The sequence below is a fragment of the Gossypium arboreum genome, chromosome 11 (assembly GCF_025698485.1).
Source record: "Gossypium arboreum isolate Shixiya-1 chromosome 11, ASM2569848v2, whole genome shotgun sequence".
In the NCBI taxonomy this organism is placed as follows: Eukaryota; Viridiplantae; Streptophyta; class Magnoliopsida; order Malvales; family Malvaceae; genus Gossypium; species Gossypium arboreum.
The window spans coordinates 21,847,849-21,872,019 of NC_069080.1; the positions used below are offsets into that span (position 1 = coordinate 21,847,849).

General features: G+C 27.5%; 1 protein-coding gene across 1 annotated transcript; it reads right to left on the reverse strand.

Annotated features, from left to right (window-relative positions):
* Positions 1-10,362: 10,362 nt before the first annotated feature.
* LOC108474138 (pyridoxal kinase) lies at positions 10,363-20,128 on the reverse strand. Its single transcript, XM_017776058.2, has 13 exons — positions 19,687-20,128; positions 19,211-19,345; positions 18,572-18,665; positions 18,312-18,416; positions 17,245-17,328; positions 16,699-16,772; positions 16,358-16,422; positions 15,032-15,095; positions 14,286-14,351; positions 12,933-12,989; positions 11,647-11,691; positions 11,510-11,563; positions 10,363-10,850 (listed from the first exon to the last, which is right to left on the reverse strand). The coding sequence occupies exons 2-13, from the start codon at positions 19,289-19,291 to the stop codon at positions 10,710-10,712; spliced, it is 930 nt and encodes a 309-aa protein (XP_017631547.1). The 5' UTR covers positions 19,292-19,345; positions 19,687-20,128; the 3' UTR covers positions 10,363-10,709.
* Between the last annotated feature and the right edge of the window lie 4,043 nt (positions 20,129-24,171).

Consider the following 24,171-nt stretch of genomic DNA (forward strand, 5'->3'; position numbering starts at 1 on the left):
TTTACAAGTATAAATCCTCATATTATGCTGCTACCAAAGAGAGAAATAGTTTCAAACATGTTCTTACATTAACAACCATAAATGAAAAACTTAAGAAACACTAGCTTGAAATTACTAAGACGCACCAAAACTCAGTTAAAAAAGAGATTTAGGGTCAGTTCTACATTGCTTTTCAAAAGCACTTCTGGCTCTAAAAGTACTTCTGGAAGAAAAGCTATGCAGAACAAGTTGCTTTTGGCTGAAATTTTTAGCTTTTCAGAAGTACTTTTGAAAAGCACTTCTGAAAAGGAAAAGCTAAAATTTTTAGCTTTTCCTCTCCCAAAAGCACTTTTAGTGCTTAATTACTTTTTCACCCCTCCAATAACATAGTACTTCCCTTTTTTTTTCTTGGTACTTAATTACAAATGTGTTAAAATCATTAATTAAAAATAAAAATATTTTTAAAATAATAATTACAAATATTTAATAGTTATATTTAAATATTTAAAATATAGTTTATATATTCTAATTAAATTTTATAAATAATTAATATTTATTGCTTAAAATATTTAAAATTTATATTTTATATATTAAAATATTAACAAGAAGTTATAATAATTTTTTTATATTCTTACTAAAATATAATAATATTAACTAATTTAAATATTTTTAAATGTATATTTGTTACTTGATAATAACATGTTTAAAATGAATATTTTATTTCTCAAAAGTATTTTTTGACATCAATGCTAAACACTCAAATTTTAAACCAATTTTTCAAAAGCACTTTTCCATAGCTCTTTTTAAAAACACTTTTCAAAAGCATTGTCAAACTTGCCCATATTCGATGTTATTCTGTTTAAGCAGTCTGAGAATATTGGTTTTATTTTATACTAAAGATTTTATTTCAATATTATTAAAAATAGGTATAATGACTTTTTTGGCCCTCCAGTTTTACAAAAAAAAATTCATTTTAGGTTTTCCATTTATTTTTTTTCTTTTTTAACATTGTGTTTTTTTGTCAAATCATCTCAAAATAGATGAAAAAGTTAACGTTTTTTAACTTTGTTGATGTGGTATATACGTGGATGATACATCAACATTTAATTAATTTTAAAATTTTAAAATTTGAATAAATTGTAATCTTTATTTTTAAAATTTAAAATCATTACAATTATTAAAAAGTATAAAATTATAAAAATATTTTTAATAATTTTAAAATTTTAAAATTAATTAAATGATGACATGCCATCCATGTGTATGTCACATCAAGAAAGGTAACGAAAGTTAACTTTTTCATTCATTTGGGTTGATTTGACAAAAACGTAAACTTAAATATTAAAAGAGATAAAAAATTAAATAGAGGGCTAAAATAACATTTTATTTGTAAAGTTAAAAGGGTAAAAAATTTATTATTGACTTAAAAATATTTAAAAGATAATAAATGCATAATCCTTACATATTAACCTAAAATCTGAACCCAATCAAATATTTTTTTAGTTTAATGGAGTTAACAAATTAACCTTTTAATTTCAAGAGGATCTATCTTAAAGGACGAGAATAAAATGAATTATGGAGTTTCTCGTAGATGAAATAGTTTGGAAGGCTTTTAACTTTGAAATTAACCATATGAGGATGTAGCCATTAAAAATGATAAAGTATCTGCTACTTCACAAAATTTTAAATTTTTTGTTTGTTTTCGAATTTTAAGTCTTGTCAAAGAAAAAAAAAGGAGATTAACTACGAATTATATTCCTGGAATTTACATTTTCGTTTTCGTTTTCAAAATGAATTACTACTCTTAGCTAAAAATAATAATTTACTAAGATGTATTAAGAAAAATTGTATAGAATGTATCTGTCTAGATTTAGTCCTTCATTCTATTATTTTCTTTATTTATTCAAAATATAAAAAATATAAATACTCTTAAAATAATATTTATTTACCTATAAAAATAATTTATAAGTGAATTAAAATCCGATCAAACCAACTAAATTATATTGATAGACAACATATGACATTCAAAAATTCTTTATGATCGTAGTTCATATTAACTAACCATTGTGACTGGTAAATTGTGAACATTATATTAAATGTGCTGACTGTTTGTTTCAAATATTCCGGAAAAGAAAATCAAAACAAAACAAATCAGAAGCTGATATTTGAATGACTGGTAGATATCGTGGAGCTTCCCATTAACCAACCAGTCCAAACATGAAACTGAGTGACTCACCGAGTTAAAAACTTCCATGTTTTTCAAACACTGGATTGGGTGAAACAGCCAAACTAAGGTTTAAGCTGAATAAAACAAGATATTTCCAAAACGATGGAATCATACACTAACTCTCTCTTTCACACGCACACACATATATATTCGGATAAATATAAAATCCTACATCATTATATATAAATTTTAATTTAGTGTAATTATACATATAAAATATTAATTTTAATTGATTATACACAAAAAAGTTTTGATTTTAATTTAATCATATACAATTAAAAACTAATAACTCTTCTTATTTTCACATCAAACAACTATAATTATTTCTGTAATAAGTAAGCATAAAATTATGCTAAGTTGATAACAGTGGCAGTATTACACATTAAAATAAAATTTATTTGTAGTTTTGATATTTATCTTATTTTTATAAAAAATTTAATATTTATTGTAATTGAAGTGTGAGTAGTTAATGATTTGTAAATACTAAACTCACATTTTATATAGAAAAAAACATAGTATATTACTTAATTAATATAAAAAATGAGTGAATGTGATAGTCAAAGTTTTAAGAATTGGACTCGATCACTTGAATTAGTCAAACTACAAGTTTTAAGTTAGTTGGGTCCGATTGATTTATCTAGTTTAATCAAATTAAATTAATTAAATTAATTTTTTAACTTGATTCTAAGCAGTTCACTAATCAATTGATCTAATCCCTCTTTAATTGATATCTTTATTAATTTTTATTTAGTCGATTCGAACAATTAATCTAATTCAATTCTAATAACATTAGTGATAGTAATTATAAATTTTAAGGCAGTATGCTGAACATTGTTGTCGAAAAGATGTGTAAAAAAGAAAACGTGGGTGGGAGAGAAGAGCTTTAAAAAGTGTGATAAGAAATTGAAATGAAAGAAATATACATGATTGAAAATAATAAAAGCTAGATTCGAATATTTTAAAAAAAAAAAAAAAAAGAGTCAGATGCGAAGATAGATAGGTGGGTTTTATCCAAAAATTCAGGTACGAAATAGGAAATAAAAAAGGGTTATTTTCAGGACCTTTTAAATTTTAAAACACAAAACCAAAAACATTTTAACCATTTAACATTGGATTTCAAACTTGGCCAACAGCGTTGCAATACGAGATCAGTACATGCAATAATTGCAAAACCAAAAGAAACTTTTTTAATGTAAATGGTTTACCTTCAATTTTTCAAATTAATTACTCTCAACATAAAAAAAATTTGCTGTCCAGCAATGTCTAATTGAAGTTGACCTGACTTGGTTGAAATTAATTTTTTTAATAAAAAAATATGAAAAAGAATTTATTAATTTAAAAATAGTAAAATGAGCAAATTGGTGCTACTACGTACAACTTCATCCATGCATAGTTGGAGGTTTTCATTGGTGCGTCTTTGTCAACATTCACAACAGCTCATACGAATTATGCAAAGAAATAAAATATGTTAGGGACTTGGGGCAGTTGGGTGGTAATGTGATTTTTCTTTAAAAAAATCATTTGAATGAGTTATCATATAATATAAAATATAACAACATTAATATTTTAGGAATGTTGTAGTTCTACATGAATTGTCTTCTTCACAACTATAGTATTTATTTTATTCACAAATCTAATTTAAAGGTCAAAACATATTTTTGAAAACAATTCATTATTATATAATCACTTTAATTAATTAGGGTAATATATATATTTTTATATAATAAGGTATACATTCCTCCATTTGCTACAAGTGCCACATTTCCTTTTTTATTTTTAAATATAATTAAATAAATAATTTATTTATATAATTTAATTTTTCAAATTTGTGTTTATTTAATTAACTATTTATCTTAAACATAAAAATCTTAACTCATGCATCTCACAAGCAAAAAGAATTAGTATATTATATATTATAAGGTTTTAAATTTTAATGCATCCTTATTATAAAAATTTGACCTGCAGCAAGTAAAAATGTAAACAGTTGTAGAGGGAAAATTTGCATCATAAATCCTTGTACTTTATTTATATAATTTTAATGATGTTCTAACAGTTATATTTTTAATTCCGTTTAAATAAAAATATTTTTAAGCTTATCACTATTTTCACAAATTAAATACATTATTAAAATTAAAATAGATATTTAAAAATATAAATAATTATTTAGCAGACACAATATTTAGATTTAATTAATAATCTACATTCAATAACTAATAATTAAAATTAAGCTAGAAACTATTTATAAAAATAAAAATTCACATACCTACTATTATAATATTTATATCTTAAAATTAAATTTATATATTATTATGTTTTAATTTCTAACTGTGTCAAAAAAGTGTTGACAAAATTTTAATCACTGCTCCATAAAAGTCAAGACACATATTTTATTAAATAAAATATAATATTCATGTATTTTAATTTTTAATAATTTTTATTATAAAATATTTACGATGAATAATAATATTTTAATTGATTAAAATTATATTTTAACTCATAATTAGAGATTGTAGAGACTAAAAGATAAATATTTATTTTAGAAAAAGAAAAACTTTGGAAGAATCCATAAAAGGACTAGCTGTGGAAATTAATTTTCTCACTTTTTACGATGGAATCACATTTTTAGGGGTGTTTTGATTCATGTCATATTATATATTTCTAATGATAATTTTATATTTCGGCATAACATTTTTTTTTAAAAAAAAAAGGGAAATTTCCTGATCTTCTTTCGCACGCATCCCAATCTTAAATTCTAACACAACATTCTTATGTTTGGTTTAGAAACATCATCTTGAGACATTAATTTTACATTCTTAATGTGCCAAAATTTCATAAAATAGAGATAATTTCAATTTCAACTTTTCCTTAAGCAATGTAAAATTCCAAGGATAGTATTTATTTCATGAAATTTTTATACTTTTTTTTATATATTAAGTAAATACATTGTACATATATTTTAAAAATTACTATTACTTAATATATTAATAACAAAAATAAAATTATTGATTATCATATTTAATAAAATAGTATATTAACCAAATTTACAAATTATTTAAAATACTTTTTCATAAAAAATTATAGGTAGTAATAAAATAAAAGAAATCAAAATTAATCTATTCAAATAGGCCCGGCTCAAAGGCCCGCCCGAAAAGTGAGAAGGTTTGGGTAAAAATATAAGCTCGAAAAATAGGTTTGGGAAAAAATAAGGCCCGTTTAGAAAACAGGTCGGGCCTCGAGTAAGGCTTTTTTAGCTCGAGCCCGACCCATCCTGTATATGCAAAAAATAAAATCTACTTTTAAGTAATTTTATATTATGTCAACCAAATAACAAAATCTTATATTTCAGATAATTGAACCAAATATGGTAATATATCATTCCTAGCAATGTATCAAATAATCTTATATTCTAATAATTATATTATCGGAAGTAATCTCATATTCTATTAACTAAACATTCTTATGATTTGTGAGAAAGTAATTTCCAAGAGATTGTTACATTCTAAGGAAAGTAATTAAATTTCAATATATAAATGTTAGAATCACATTCCAAATTGATTGCTTGAGTTCTTAAATTAACATTGATACTTTAAAATAAATCTAATTGATTTCAAGTTAAATGTTTTGTTGAGTCCAAATTGGTATTTGAAATCAGAAAGTAAGAAGTGTTTAGAGCGGTTCTAACTGCTTTGGGCACCAAGAATGAAAAGTGTAGAAAACATAAGAACAAACAATTTACTTACGCAATTCAATTTCCCTACATTTATGAGGCCTTATCCAAAGAGAATATTCACTATCTTACTACCATGTACTATAAGTGTTTCCAAGCTCTAACACTCACTAATTCAGACTACATTTAAAGAAGTCGCACACTTGATTATTTCACTCAACGCGCTCACATAAACATTTCACAATGAACAAAATAAAATACTCTTTCAATTCAATACAAAATCTATACAAGTCTCCACAATATATAAGCAAGTCAAACTTACTAACATATTACATCTTTTACAATCAATTTCCCTCGAATTAAGCAAGATAGCATGCACAAAGAATATCTTCAAAACAACAGAAGATAAGTCTTGAATATTTAGAATATACATTCTGCTTTAGCCCGATTCATTTGTTCCTACTTCACAATCATGAGAAGTTGATTACTTCAGTCTAAATTAAAAAATTATCTCCAAAATAAATTGTTATGAGCAAAAAGTAGTACTATTAATTTGCACTAATCTGGAAACTAGTTGATACACAGCTTGAAAAATAGCTCAATAGATTTAACATATATTAGGTTAAAATTTAGATTTAATTCAAGAATTATTGTTTAATTATACCTCGAATTTCTCAAGTGATATTTAGTCAAGTAATTCAAAAAGTGTAGTTGCCAAATCTAACTACTTACCTCTAAACCGTAACTTGAATTATTATTATTATTTTTCTTTAATGAAGCTCTTTTTAAGTTGACTGGTAAGATTGAATTTACTATTTATTTTGTATTAAAATAATAATATTTATTCATTCACCAAATAATAATAATATTTATATTTATTGATAATATTAATATAAATTTATCCCTTAAATCGTATTTTAGTATCCGTCACTATTTATATTAATATAATAAATATTTTAATTATCAAGAACTTTACTCAATCAAATTCAACCTACTAAACTAAACAAATAATGGGTATGTATATGCTTAACCTATATATATATATAAATTTGTCATCAACAAATTAAGCTACCATGAATTTGACTAACTGGTTGCTGCCAACTAGTCTTTAGAAGCATCACCTTGCAGTTTCTTTTCCCACCTCTCAATGTATTATATGCATATAAAAATTAATAAAATAAATAATATTTATATCCAAATAGAGTAAGTTTCAAACCTAATTAAACAACCTATGGTTTTGGTAACCGCTATATATAATAATTATTAGAAGTGAAATTATATTTTATTTTTTATTTAAAAATAGGTAAATTAGTATTTATATGTTGGATCAAATAGCAATTTGGTAAAAATCCATTCAATTTTACTCAGTTTTTAACAGTAGAAATGGATGAAATTAACAGAAGAGCCGGTTTACTTTTTAATCTAATGTACAAAGACTAATTTGTTCTTTTTTTAATAGAGGAAGCAAAATGCAATCCAAATCTTAATATAAAACTTCTATAATACTTTTATCTACAAAATTTGAATCTTAAATATTTCAATGTCATATTTTAAGAGTAGCCATGAACAAACTAAGCTCAATAATGAGTTCAAAACTATAAATAATTTGAAGGTTTTAACTTTGATTAAAACAATGTAACAAAATACATATAAACATAATACTCATAGTTACTTTTGTGAACTTATGATTCATATGTTTATACAATTCCAAAATATAATCGTAACGAATTTCAATTAATTTCCACATTCACATTTTTGCCTACCCATTTATATTTAAATTCAAAATCTCAAATTTATATTCTAAAAAGAAATTTTACAAGACGAGTTTTTAAGTGACATATTAGGCTTTCGTCACCAAAACAATGCATACGTCAAGATATTTTTATAAGACATTAGTAAAAATTCATCAAAAATGTTTTAGTCATTGTATTATGATTAAGTTTTGGATTCAATTATTGTACTCTAATTTAATTATTTTTAATCTTTATGTAATATTATCACATGTATTATATAATGTCAACTTATTATTTTCATGTAATATTAAAATGTGTCATTTGAGTTAAGGGTTTAATAGCTACTTATAGAGTTATGATTGGAATTTTGAATATATAAAAAGTAAGTGGGCTAAAATAATATAATTAGAGAATATAGACTAAATCCACAACTTACGCATAGTATGAGATTAATAATAGAATTTGACCTAATGAATTAATCGCTATCATTTAAGTTAAGATTAAAATTTAAATTTTAAAAAGTTTAAAACTAAAATTAATCAAATTAAAGTATAAAAATTAAATTCACGACTTACATATTTTACAAGAATTAATAATAAAATATAACCATCAAAACTCTTACTTTAGTGTCTTGAAAATATTATGTCAAGATTAGAGAGGGACGGAAATACTTTTAGTCTCCCGTAAAAATATAAATTTGATGTATTGATAATATATAATTTAAATGGTACATTATTAAATTTAAGATTAAAAGAGCCTACATGAGTCTATTTTTAAGGTTTTTATCATATAAAATTTAAATAAAACGAAATGTATATTTATTATAAATGAATACAAAAAAATATTATAATCAATAATCTTTATATTTAGTGACAAGAACATTATATTATAAACATGAAAATTTAAATTCGATCCGAGCATCCCTATACTCCTCCGATTATTAAAAGAAAAATTTACTATAAATAGTCATTGAGAATACATTATATAAAAAAGAAATAAAGTCGTAAAACTTCTGTACATGGTAATGGACCCATTTAAATAGGGTGGTTAAGGACATGTGTGGACCATTGCCTTGAAGTTCAAAAAATTTTCAAAGTTCAGATAATGTTCATTGGTGACAATTCCGAGGCAATTGACAAAGAATTTGCTTCCCAAAAGTTGGACTCTAATTTATGTGTAAACTATAAAATATTGGTCAACGAAACTAGAATTATATTGAATTGTATGTATTGGTCTACCAAATAACAAACAGTCAAATATCTATTTTCTTTGTTCGAAGTTATAAAATCTAATTTTTGGACAACATATTGGATTAAATTTTCATAACCTTCCCCTTTTTTCCCCTATGCTGCATAAATAGATTTCTTCATGATGTTTGTAGACAAGTATATCGTGTTACATTTTACGTCATATTAATAATTATTTTTTTGTGTTTTAAGTGTCGAAAATGATAAGATGTAGTTTTTTATTGCATATAGCCGCAGATTTGTTCATGAACACAAGCAATATTTTTTTACCCGTAATTGATAGGGTTTAAGGATATTTCACATTTCAGACCAAAAGGATTTGAATTACTATTTATGCAATAAATTTTTTATTTATTTAAGCTTAACTACAAAATTGATATAAAAATCTTAATATTAGTTTGAAAGTGAAAAATGAAATTAACACCTCTACTAAAAAACTAGTTAATCCCCATACTTTCACCTAAGTAAACCATATATACATATACTGGCCTGAACATCAAATAATGACGTGAAAATAATAAAACATATGATGTGGGCAAAAGAAATAATAAAATACTTGAAATATGAACAAAATACCACAAATTTGATGGCATTTTAAACAATAGTATGTTTAAGCAACACAGTGGACTTGCATTTTCGACAAAATAGTATTAGACCTTCCTTCCCAAAGCTTATTTTACTTACCACTATGACGACTTAATGACATAATGAGCAATCATAAAGAACTGAATCTATTGAACATCTACCGAGGATGGGTAAAACCGAAACCAGATCAAGCCGATGCAAAGACCGAATCATCAAACAAGAGTTGGTGACATATTTAGAAGGAAAATGAGTCACTTCAAATAAAGCTGACTCGAAAATCTCTTCCATGAGTTCAGCTTCTTAGAATATCTATTCAAAGTAATACATTCTATTGTACTTAGTTCTAAGTAAATCCCAAAATTATATCAGGCCGATGCAAGATCGAATCATAAAAAGCAAGAGCTAGCAACATATTTAAACGGAAAATGAGTCACTTCGGAGAAAGCTGATTCAGACTTTCCTTTAAGTGAAAAGTAAAGATCCATGAATTCAGCTTCTTAGAATAACTATTCTGTATCTATGGCTACTGGAAGTACCGCATTCTATTGTACTCAGTTCCAAGTAAAACTAAATTACATCAAGGCAATGCAAGATTGAAATGAGCCGCTTCAATGAAAGCAGAGTTGAAAATTTTTTCTAGGTGAAGATTCATTAATTCAGCTTCTTAGAATATCTGTTCTATGTTTATAGGAATAAAAACTACTACTTCCTAATGTACTTAAAGTTCAAGTAAAATCAAAATCAGATCGAGCCAACGGAAGATCAAATCATAAAAGTATTTAAATGGAAAATGAATGGCTTTGAAGAAAGCTGACTCAAAAATTTCTTCAAAAGTGAAAGGTGATGTGAAGATGAATATATTCTTCTTGGAATATCTATATCTATATCGACAGCTATTGAAAGTACTACATACTAATGCACTTAAAGTTCCAAGCAAAACTGAAATTCAGTTGACTCAATGAAAAATCAAATCATAAAAACAAGAGTTTATAACATATTTAAAAGGAAAATGAGTCGCTCTGAAGAATGCTGAAATTTTCTTCGAAGTGAAAGGCGAATATCGCAAATTCAGCTTCTGAGAATATCTATTCTATATCTATAGCTATTCAAAGAACTACATTCTAATGTACTTACTGTTCCAAGAGTCTTATTAGTTAATTATCTCTTTTATTTATTCTAACACGAAAATATAAACTTGTAGCAAAATACCTTTTACAAAAAACCAACTAGAGGACTATTGTAGTTCAATACGGATTATCATCATGTATTGGCTTTCAGGAGTATTTATGAGCTTTGAATGTCAATTTTGGTTGGCGGATGTCATCTTGACTCTGAATCAACCGAATCTCTAAGCTGCTGGATTTTGAATCAAATCCAGCACTTGTATAGTCATTCAATGTCCTCTGCAAAAGTGCCTATATGAAAGTTGAAACATGAATTAAATATGATTTTTAACATAAACCATTCACTCAGAACAAAACTGCAAGGGTTTTGTTGATTAAAAATGCTGAATCAAACTGCACAAGATAAAGGTAGCTTTGCCCTCATATGTGAGGTTCAAATCAAACCCTCAAATTGTAAGGAGCTTGAGCTTAATTTGTTGACGTTCCAATAAAGCTGCGCAAGATAAAAGGTAGTTTTTCCCTCATATATAGGGGTAAATCGAGTTGAGTCAAGCTCAAACCATAAGAAGCTCAAGCTTAACTTCAAATTCAAGGCTTGAAAATAGACTCAAGCTCGATGAAGTTTCACTTTTAAAGCTTAAGCTTAATTCAAGAAAAATGTCAAACTGCTTGAGCTCACTTGATTAGGTTTGACTAAGTCTTTTACCTGGTAAAAAATAAGTATGACTCTCATGCTTAACTTCAAACTCAATTATTTATTTCAAGTTGAGAAATTTTTTTAAAGAACTAATTAAGAATAAAAAAATATTAAAAATAAAAAATCCAATTAAGCTTACGAGCTACTCAAGTCAAACATTAAAATACTCAGATTCGCAAGGATATAAATGATGCATTATGTTACTCTGATTATAGATACAAGAAAAAACCCTCAAGATTATAACAATCAATACCTGCAAACTCGACACTGCAAGCTCTGCTGCCTTATCAAGGTTGTCAGGATATTTCTGAGCAGAGCAAAAGGCATATGTCTAAGAAACTATACTTTAATATACTGATTTCAAGGCAGGAGTAAAAACAAGAAAGTTACATTACTCCACCCAAGTAGAAGTGCGGTCATTAGATCTCCTGTTCCCTACAAAACATTTGGATGTTCATCAACATAATTTCCAACGAAGAATGAAGTACAACTAATAAAAGAGAACAGAACATCAATATCCTACTATAGTCGCAAATAAAGCTCACATGCAAGCAGAAGTGACCGTAATTTATGAAACTTCATGATCTAAAAGAGAGGGAACAACTGAAATGCATTTTTCTTTCTTTTAAGTAATTCTTTAAAGTGGATGACCAAACCTTCTAGCAGGATTAATTGCACATGTAGTAGTGAAGCCTTAGTTTGTACTATTCAAGAGTTAAAAAATTATCAGAAAGTTTAAAAGATATTCCATATGGAGTTCAAGTTCCACCGATAATGTAATATATCAAGGGAACATATGCAGATATCTATAATGGCCCTAATAGGTCTAGAGATCTACTATCTAACCCAATACTCCGTGGCTCTTTCAAGGATACACTTTCCATATATAAAATGCCGGGTTCGCAATCTTAGTAGAGGTCATTACTATATAGCAGTTTGGTTAAATTGTGGAAAACAAAATGCTGCTTCAATTACTAATCCAGAAAACTACTCTATCATCGCAATCCCAGAATCTTCAGTCTATTTCAACCCCAAGAATAAAACTAAAGCCTGAGTAGACAATTCCTTGAATCTGTCTTATGCCACTTCCTCACAACAGCTTAAAATAAAACTGTTATGCTATGCACATAACAAATGGTTATACTTTGGCCTTTTTCAAAGCAGCTCAAAGATTTGATTTCAAGACTTAAACCGAAAGCTCTGAAGTTCCAATCTTGTGTAGGCAGAAGACGATAGAGGGTCCATGTGTACAAAAAACTAGTAGCGCCTCCCTCCAAATGTTCTGGTTTTCATTGAATTGCACAAACTTTAGAAGCAAGCCAGTAGTTCATTTAATTGAATGTTTTTACTTTATAAAAAGTTGTTTTTTTGCCTTTTTGTAGCTTTTAACAAAATTAGGTATAAAAGCTGAAGTAACAGTACTTTCTTAATTTTTTATTCATAACTGGATAAACAGTTTGTAAGAGGATGAAAGTAAGTGTCAGAAAAGCACTGGTTTAAGGTCAAACTTTGGGTCCAAAACTCAGCAACAACTAGGCTTTCTAACAATCCCAGGTATCAACACAAACAACCATAAGAGGAATGGTGAGCAAAAAACAAGATAGAATAGCCTCAAGACTAAATTCTCAAAATATGGAAAGGTTCATGCTCAATTTACAACAGGAAACTTCGCATACCGTAAAATATGCAGGAATTCTTGGTATGACAATCTTAAACTGCTCAGGAGCTTGTTCCTATCAAACCAACACCACAATAAACGGAGACAAGCTTGTCAGCAGGCTTGACCAGTTAAGAATAAGACAAAATAACCAACCTAAAGGGTGTATTAACTTACACATGAAAAAAAGGCATAAAAAACAAAGCAAACTTATTTCTTGTTGCATATTTTGCAGATATTTATGAATCTATAAATCATATTGGAGTCAAACATTACCTCAGGGTAAAAAAAATTTAAAGTGAGTGTGATCAGAAGCAAAAACCATAAATTCTACCAGTTGAAGGTTGATTTTATAATTTCATTTGGTACAGAGAAAAGAATCACTTTCATTTACTGCAACAGTTTATTTCTCTTAACCCCCCCCCAACCCAAAAAAAAAAAAAAGGATCAAAAAGAGTAGCAAATACATTTTTTTATACAAGTGCTGTTTGGAGGTAAATAGCAATCAATGATAAATATGAACTAGTCATTTTCATTCAGCCAAACTTCATACACCGCATTGCAATAACATTAATTAGGAAATATCTCAACTTCGAATAAGTTTTCACTTTGTAAATGGTACAAATTTATGAATGAGGTACTTTATTTCTTACTCTCTAATTTTACTCTTTAAATTTCACAAAAGCTAGAGGGTGGCCCAACCAAACCAATGCTGTTTTTATGAAAAAGAAGTGATATTCTACATGTTGGTAAAGTAATGGAAAATTTTATCTACTCTTATGAAAGCAGAAATCCTGTTAAGCATACAGATACAGTGAGACAGATATTCAAGTTGAAGTGAAGGGAGGTACCACTTTTCTCTTCTCAGTATAAAGCATGCATGTGAAATTCTTAATACCTACTAGAGTCATGGTAGCTAAGAGTCTTATATTGATATCCTTAATCTTTTTATCATAATGAACCCACAATGATCAATTCTATGGTAGCACAGATGGTATTGGTAGGATGCTAACCCTAAAATCCATCATATGCTTCCTTATTTCAGAACAAAATATCAGAAACTTATACCCTATACTTTTACAGTGTCACTCCTTCGTCAACAGAATACAAAATATTCAGCCCTCCTTTGAATCTTCAACTCACTAGGAAAGACACTTAAAAATCAGGATACAGTCCTCTAACCAAATATATATCTTTATAACAAAATATTAACACAAACAAGAAGCGGAAATTTCATGAAAAAAATGTCTGTTTACACCTTCTCAGTTCTGAAACATGTTTAAAAAATGCACCAGATACAAATGACAGATTTTTAAATGAACCTGCAGCTTTAAATGTGAAGTCAAGCAGATCACATTCAGCAAAAGACTACCTTATCTTTCTGATGACTGCCAATGAGAAGAAGATTACCATCTATATTGATGCTAGTAATCACAACCTGAGACAATCAAAATTAACAGAAAATGGTGTGAAGGCTATATGAGAACTAAGTTCTAAAGGCAGGAGCTAAACTGTGGAATGAACCATATAATTCTATATGTACAGAAAGATATTGCTAGGTTTTCTTATGACTTCAAAAGAAAAACTGGACTGCAAGAGACCACCAAAAAAAAAAAAAAACAGTAGATTTATTATAAAGTGATTTTCCACCAATCATAATATGAGCCACAGAACCCATTCTATCTTCTTACCATACAAATTGCAAAAGTTATTTGAGAACAACGGACTACTATCATCTTCTCCAAGTATCTACATCTGCATGTTTGTGTCTCTACACTCTACGCACATTTTAGGAATAAGAAAATTTCCATACTTAATTTTGAGTTCAAATTGTATGATATGAGCTTTAAAGCAGATTTACATCCCATCAAACCCTAACTTGTTTTTATGTTAGTCTTAAATCTGTCTGTAATCATTTAACCGTTACCAGAAAATCTGCCCCAGTTTAAATTACATTTCTTTTTCATAAGGTTCTAACAATGGAAAAGAAAAAAATTACTCAGCCTTACACTAGATTCATAGTGATAAGGGAGAATAAACTAAGAAAACTGGTTTTTGTGTAGAAATTTCTAAGCCTTGAATAGGTACAAAATGCAGGAAGGAAAACACACACACAACCTTTGAAGGCCCAGCAGCATGAAGAATCTTGCATGCTTTCCGACCATCTGTTTCAGAACCAATCCTGCAGCAACAATATATTCTAAGAAACTGCAACAGAAAGATGCAGCAAAAGAAGGCTTACTACCATGAAATATCACAAGACAGAGGTCTCAAATAGTAACTCCATTCTGATACAAATTACCATCAAAGCAAAATTGATATAAGGTTTAAATCCTAGAGCAACATATAGGAACACTTGGTGCAGAGAGAGATAACCAAGAGAACATTCTCGTGCAACCTTACGAGACAGACAAGAAAAAGAATACAGGTTGAAAAGAAAACAAACCAAAAACCTCTTTTTAGACCCAAGAAAAAACAAGTTGGACAGTCTCTGAAATGCCTGAAGAAAGAAACTCTCCTTTTAGCCAATATCAAGGATGTCAACTCCTAGCAGGCCAGATTGCATTTTCATTTTTTCAAAGCACGTCCACCCCACAATAGGGTAAATAAAAGCCAATAATCGCTAAAGAGGGCATAGCCGTATAAGCCTACAAATTTTTTGTTTATGGTCCTATTTCTCTGGTAACAATCTATTCATTTGCACTTTAAAAATTTGCTTATCCTGATTCAGCTTTGAACCCGGTGGTTTTGCCAGCAGACAATTATCAAAATGGCGGATGCATGTATAATAATACTAACAACAACAACAATGATACAATTTAAAACTGAAAGGTTACAATCAAGCATACATGAAAGAACTGCTTGTTTTGGGTTTCTTTCGTTCCTATTAATTATCCAAACCTGAAAATCGAAGAACCACTTGTCAAAAAGCATGACTCTACATCTCATGGTTTATAAAGATGAAATTTTCTTCAAAAGATCTAGTTTGTAAATGAAGCTATATGAAACCCCAGAAACGCTTCTGTTGACATCCCAATGAACTATAATCAGTGATTCGTATGACCTCTGACTCTAAGCCATACCAGTTATCCCACTCCCTAAATGGTATCTATTTTGTCTTTTGCGCCATGCAAGGGGAAGATAAACCAAGCAATTGCCTTGAAATCATACTGATGCATTGCATTAAACATAAACAAATACAACATTGAAAAATCCGGCTCTTTCGAAAATATAAGGCTTGAGAATTCAGATTTCGGGAATCTTATTTTAGTTCAAATTTTCTAAGATATCAACAATTCTGCCTTCTACATGCAGCTACCGAAGTCCCAAAAGGTTCCCAAGAAAGCATAAGCTAAAAGGAAACAACATGATTGTATACAGACAATGGAATTTTACAACATAGCAAATGGACTTCAACTATTTTTATCATATAGTCGAAAATACCTCAATTTAGTCAACAGTTCTGCTTCAAACTGGTTAGGAGTCAACATTGAAGCCACTGGGACAACCTAACCATAAGGAGTGTTACTAAGAAGTTTAACAAGTTTCCAACTATATAAGTTAAACAACTAATTGTGCATCAAGATAATTATGTATATTTCTTCTAATATGAATAAACAATTTACTGCTATTTAAGCTCCCAATTTAAAAGTGTAATAAACTAATACATCAAAAGAGCAATTCCTGATTGTTTACTGTATATCAAAGTATGAAATAACCAAATCAGCACAAAGGATATAGAAAAGGAACACTTGGAAGGTTTCAGACAAAGATTGATCACTCACCTTTTCACGATATACTGATACTAGATCTTCAGGAACATAAAGCTTTCCTTCATCACCCATCACTGGATCACAAACTAGAGAAAAAATGCCATGTCTTAGAAAAAAAGGGTATCCCTTTTGTTTTGCTTTTTTCTTTTTTGGTGGTGAGGGGTGTACAGTGGATGGGGGGTGGGCAGTGTATATCAAGCATTATTGAATACCAGACAATGTTCCAAGTGGAAAGAATTTTTATTCAGCATCAGATATAGTAAAGAAAAAGGATGAGGAATTTTTTTCTAGATCCATCAAGGCAAGCTTTTTCATTTCATTGTTCCTTCAGTATTAGTTATTTTTGAAACTTACATTTCTGTCTCAAATTTGTAGTTTCACATTATGTGAACAAAAGATGAAGAATACAATGCCAATTATTTATATCGTTATGGATTTGAACAAATCATCTTCTGTAATCATGAGTTAAACTTATTTCAAAAAGGACAAAGCACATGCAAGCAAGTGAGCGAGCTTAAAATAAGGTCCAATAGCTTCTGGAGATTAGAGTAGACTTGCCATAAGTAAGATTTGGATTAATAGAGCGAAGCTTGTCTACAACCTCCAATACAGATTTTAAGAAAGAAACAGAGCCAATATAACCTGCAAATTCACCATGAAAAAACTGAAGCAATAGATATTGAAACAGTTAACACTGTTGGCATGGAAATGTGATGAATTTCAGGCAACAAAAAGTAAATTCGCTTGATGATTACAGAAACAGAGAAATAACAAGTGAATAGAAACAAACAGTTCTGCACAACTTTTTCTATACCAGAAATAAAGAATATCATTTACATTTCTGAGAGATGATTTGTAACATACAACTGCCCAGAATATTCAACTCTAATGTCTCAAAGCAATGATGAATTATCAACTCATTCAAATTAATTACCGATGAAAGCACAAATATTTTAAAATGAAGTTGCATTTTAGTTATTTGTTAAATTTTTAATTGATTATGATTTTGCCTTTATACCATTTCTATTTACTTAGTAACTTTTGAGAAAGTGAAAAAAAGTCAACAAACAAAAGGAGCCTAAACAAATTAAGAGATTATTTAAATCAGAATTTGACCAGAATAAAATGATTTTTATATCATTCAAGCATTAATTGTTAAGAAACTATTATTTTTACACCATTAAGACATTCATTGATAAGAAACTATAACTTTAAATGCAATTTTCTCCCCCCCCCCCCCTGGGTCCGGTATCAAGTCAAATATCTAAAAATTAAAAAAGCTACATTAAAAAAAAAAAGAATGAAAAAAAAAAACAAAATCCACTACAGAAGCATCCTAGTGAATACCTTTTTGTGACACAATTTGCTAAATACACAACATAGGATGTCTTATTTACTTATTTTGTTTCCTTTCTCTATAGTGGGTAGATAATTCCAGAGAGAACCACTCATTTAACACAGAAGAGAATTTCTCTTCTTTGTAAATAATGCTATATGTTCCTTTTCCTTTTAAATATTGTATAACAATCCTGTTTTCCCCCTCATAGATGAATATTATAACAATCTAGAGAATTTTATATCACGGAGAAGCTGTCATCGTCAAAGAGCAACCAGAAATAAAATACCTGTTAGTAAATGGGTGTAGTACAATAAATTATTTGCTTCAAGGCCTTCTATTAAATCCAATAATTGTTGCCCGTTTAGAACTTGACCCTTAAAAGTTGGGTACCCTGCACAAATTTCAGATAGATTAAACTATGCTAGAAGATGCTGTATTTTGGTCAGAACACCAAACCCAAACTTATACAAATTTACAGCTGACAGCACTCCATATATCAGGTCTCAGTACTCTGAGACTTTCCCAGTAGTAGTATAAGCAGCTTGCCTGTATGATTTGAAAACTGTACTGAATTGATTGGATCCACATCATATCCTAATAGTTGAAGAGGAAAAACTGCTGACTTGTTACCAACATATCCCTAAGGAGGAAAAAAAAAAAGAGAAGAAATTAAGTTAGAATAACAACAGAACTTAATAGCAAAAGAGTAATATAGAAATGCTTTTTTTTTTTCCACGAGGAAATTAGGTGAAGGTAAAACCAATCATACAATTACTTCACTTGTAAACTTCCAAGGATCCTTTAATTGTTAAAATGGAGAAAACAAGAATTTATTCCAAATGTTTTCAAAGATAGATAAGAATATTTCAGTGTACAGGTAATTCACGATATATTAAGAACATAAAACAAAATTTGTACCCAGCTCTTGATGATTGAAACAATTATTAGATAGATATTAAGTGCTACAACAAGACAGATAGTGATCAAAGCCAGAGCATTTTCTACTTATAGTACGAATCTAAAACAAATGTAATTCTCTTAATGCACAGACATTGACGCAGATGAAAAAAAAAACAAATCATGCTGAAAACAGAATCAAGATTATCATACTGCCTTAAACATTTTCAACAACCAAACAAAGAATAAAAAAAAGTGCAAAGAGTAGAACAAAAGGAGAAGAAGTACCTGAACTGTGTGGGATTGAATGCTGAGAACTCTACCGGTATTTGATGGAAGAGCCAAGGATAAAATTGGAGGCGATGCCATTTCCGACTTCCTAAACAGCTAAACTGTTCCGATCTTTGACAAGTCCAATAAATTCTGAAATCAATTCAACATCATACAAATCACTAAAACAAAAAAGGATAAATTATAAATTAAATAAATTAAAATTTTCCAATGAATTTATTATTATCTTTGCAGTGAAATATTGAGTTTTTGTCATAAATAAAATGCCCAAATCAAAATTAGATATTTATTAATTAGTTTATATTAATTATTTGAAAAAATTAAAATCATAAAAAGGCAAAATAAGTTGTAAAGGGAAGAGTTATTTCCGTCCATGTACTAGAGATTTGAGAGAGAAGAAAGACAAAGAAAAAAAAGCAAGGGCATTTTGGGAAGATTAGGGGGAGAATTAATTTCTCCACTGGGATTCTTACGGCACAGTCGAGAAAAGGTCGAGCGTAGAGAATGCACCCACAGCGCCGGGCCAATGTACTTAAACAGCTTCCTAGACCGATTTGGACGCCAATGTCAACTCTGATGAAAAAGAAAAAAAACTCTACTAAGACATCGAGTTCCAAGCTGTCCCGGCCTGATATGAGTTTTTTTTTTTTCCTTTTCCGATCGACATCAGATTTTAGGACAAGGGAGGTTGGGTTTTTTAAATTAAAAATATTACGGATTGTTGAAGCTGATTCTTTTTTTCGGTTCTCACTTCCCAGTGAATACTAGTAATTTTTTTTTTTTAATTTATAAAACTTTACAAAGTATCTTTGGCTTATTTTTGAAACAAATATAATGTTATAATAGTAAAATAATCAAAACATATAAATTTTATCTGAAAATTTACGAGTAAAGAAAGAGAAATTTACTCTATTGAAAAACACAATATAAAAAGAGTTTAACTACATCTATTTTAAAGATTAAACAACTCTATTATAATTAATATCTAATGAAAAAATATAATTATATACGAATTCAACTTTTACAGCATAGTTTGATAAGGAAAAGCTATCTAAATTATTTTAAATTTTTAATTAAATAAAAAATTAAAAGCTACCACATTGAAAGTTTTTCATTGCTAGTAAACCGAGTATGACCGACAAGTAGAACTCATATTAGTTATCATGATTTGAGATCCGCCCTTGTTATAATGGGAATAATTATTGGATACAAATCCATCGGTATTTTTAGCCCACGTCGGCATTTAATTTAGGGAACACAAGTCCAGCAACTGGTGGTGGCTACAAACACATATACAGATGGGGTCAGGGGTGAGGGGTCTATTGGCTCAAATGTGGGTACTAGAGGAATGTCTATCACTTTGATGCATGATACCATTGAAATCGATTCCAACATCGTTGAGGATTTCACAAATAGTGGAGATTCCATGGTGCTAGAAAAAGTAAGGGCAGATGGTGCTAGAAAAAGTAAGGGCAGATCTATAAATATCAAAATAATATATATCTAACACTTTTATCATCTGATAATCATATAAAGTTTAATTAAATTTACAGTTAAATTGAATAAAACATCTAAATAAGAATTAAAACTTTTCCAATATTATTTTCTCGATTCATAATACTCAATTTAAAATTTAAAAATTATCAAGATCCTTACCCAATCACGAGTAATACCCAAAAATATTTTTTCATTTTATCACCCTAGGCAAGATAATAAATATTATATTTGTGAATGTACCATTTTATCTAATATTGGTATGTATTAATATCAGTTTGTTTAGCATATCATTTTAAATTTATCAATATTTTAAAATATATATATTATATATGTATATAAAAATTTTTATAAATATCAAAATTAAATTAAATAAATCTTATGCTCATTAATTATATAAAATACTTTTCAAAAACTTCACTATATAAGATTAAACAAACTTAAAATAAACAAGGAAAAATTATTTCGTAAATTAAATAATAAAATCATTTCAATAACAATTTGTCATTTAAAATTTAAATTTGTATAAAAATCTAAAATAAATAATAAAAATTTTATTTTTACATTTATATTTATATTTCAAATTTTATTTTTTACCGATTGGTATAGGTAAAATCAATTAGTATGCATTGGACCGCTCAAGATTAATTAGAATTTACACAAAAAAGAAATCTAAAATTTGTTGTTCAAGTTTACTACTAAAACAAAATATTTCAACTAATACAAATGATACCGAAACAGAATTGATTACCTTGCACCACATAGCTTAAAGTAATGTCCAAAGTAGAGGTGAGCAAAATCCGATTCGATTCAAAAAACTCGATAAAAAATTTTAAATTTTGAATTAAATAGTTCGAGTTATTTGAGTTAATCAAGCTATTTAGGTCAACTCGAATAAAAAATTAAGTTTTTTAGTTTAACTCGAATATGAATTACACAATTTGAGTTATACGAAAATCTGAATAAGAAAAGACAAAACTACGTCACTTTGATAAATGTTTACTTTTTAAAAAGTTAAAATTAAAAATAATTAAGTTAAAAGACAAAACTATGTCGTTTTGATAAATGTTTACCCATTAAGTTAAAAGACTAAATCATTATATTTTTCATATAGTTAAATAATCTTGTGTTTTGTCTGCTAGTTAAATAATCGGTTCATCTAAACGCAACATTAACTATAAATAATAGGATTCATTAACTCGACTTGATTTGACTCAAAAAAATTTTGACTCAATTTGATTCAATTCAAAAAAAAATCAAATTGAGTTCCGTTGCTAAAATAGAATTTGTCAACTCAACTAACTCGAAAATTTTTTATTCGATTTGACTCGACTCGATCGAATACTCACCCCTAGTCCAAAGTATTTACCTTTTGACAAGTGTTAATCTACCTTTGTGTTTGCTTTATTTTTTTTTTACATTATAATACAATGGTTAAATTTCAGTTTTGTTAAAATTTAAATTTTAATCTCTATATTTCAATTTTGATATAGTTTGATATCTATATTTTAATAATGCCATTAGTAGGCTAAACCACCAATATTGTTAACAATTAAAGTACTAACACCAATTTTTCTTTAAGAATATTATTTCAACAAAAAATTATTTTATCAACATGAGTTTGAATGAGTATTTTTAAGATTAAATCCGCATTGACATTTTATCTGAAATAGTTAAGAATGTTAATTATTTAGATTAACTAATGTTGTTATAATAGTATAGAGACCTAATTTTGCCTCAAAAAGTATAGGAACTAAATATTAAATTTATACATAGTAAGGGACCAAATCCATAATATGACTAAAGACACTTTATACCTAACGCAAATTATACCAAATAAAAGTATAGGGATTAAAGTTCAAATTTAAGTATGTTAATGTGACCAGAATCATAATATATCTAAAATAAATTGTAGCTAATACGATCATCCCTAATATATATAGTATAACAAAAATTAAACATTTGATATTATCCAATCTAATTTTCATGGATTTATATATTGCAAATTCAATTATTAGATTTATTATTCGATATTGATTTGTAATGCATATGAATATGAGATAAAGAATGTTCACTACCCAAATTGACTTTCATTTTAATACAAAATTTTATTACTAAAATTGAGTTGCCCATAGAAAATTTAATAGAAAAATTTTAATGATATTAAATTTTAAATCCAAAAATAAATAGATCAAATTTTTAAAAATAAAATGTTGAGATTAAATGAAAATATGTAACCTTAAAACTTTTACTCTCAATAATCCAATTCAAAGGCAACCCTTAATAATTTGACTGCCCGACTCTAACACACTACAAAATCTATTTAAATATCCACTTACGAGAAAAGTATGAACTCTTAGAACGTTTTTGATCGTAATTCAAAACCTATCCATTTTAAAATACAAAATTAATAGATTGGTGAAAGGCTTGTGTTCAAGTCGACTTCTATTTTTATATTTAAATTTTAAATCTCTAATTTAAAATAAAATTTAAATTTTTGTTCAATTTAAAAACAAGTGGACTCACCTAATTTATCTGCTCATGCGTAAAAGTAATCAACTAAATGTTAGTTGCTCTTAAAAAATTTGTGGAAAAATAATTTTAAAATTTTTAATTTAAAATTAAATTGTTTAGTATTGTTGCTAAATAAAATATTTTATTTTAAATAATTTATTATTATTTTAATATATAAATTTTAAATTTTAAATATTTACAAACAATTTAATATTATTTATTTGTAAAATTTAATTTGAATATATAATTTATATTTTAAATATTATTAAATTATAATCATTATAAAGTTAAATATTATATATTATATATTTGAAATAAATTTCATAATATAAATATTACATTAAAGATAAAAATGTTATTAGGAGCAAAGTTAAATCAAAAGCACTTTTAGCTTTGAAAAATGTATGTTTAGTATTGTTTATTACGGTAACTACTAAAATAGTTATTTTGTTTGTCTCAAGTTATATTTTATTTATTTATATTTAAAATATTACGTTTTAGTCACTTATGTTATTGTATTGTAATATTTTAGTTATTGAGCCGCTAATTGCCATTAACGGTGTAATAGAAAGCTAAATGACACATTAAATCATCATTTCAAACAAAAATTTCAGATTAAATTATACAATTGGTCCCTATATTTTTTTCATTTTAAGCAATTTTTTTTATTTTCCATTTTCTTTTACTTCTCCTCTATTTTCCTCTCTTCTTCATTCCTTTTAACTTAGTTTTTCTATATTTTACATTTGTTAAAACTAGTCCACAAAATCGCCTCACACAAAAAAATTAGATTGTTCAAAAAAATTAAAAGTGCAGAGACTAATTTTAAGAAATGGAAAATATAGAAAAAAAAGTACGTTAAAAGAAATTGGGAAGTGAGGAAAAAGTAGAAGAGAATTGGAAAAAAAAGTTAAAAGAATATAAAAGGAAAATTTTAAATTGCTTAAAAT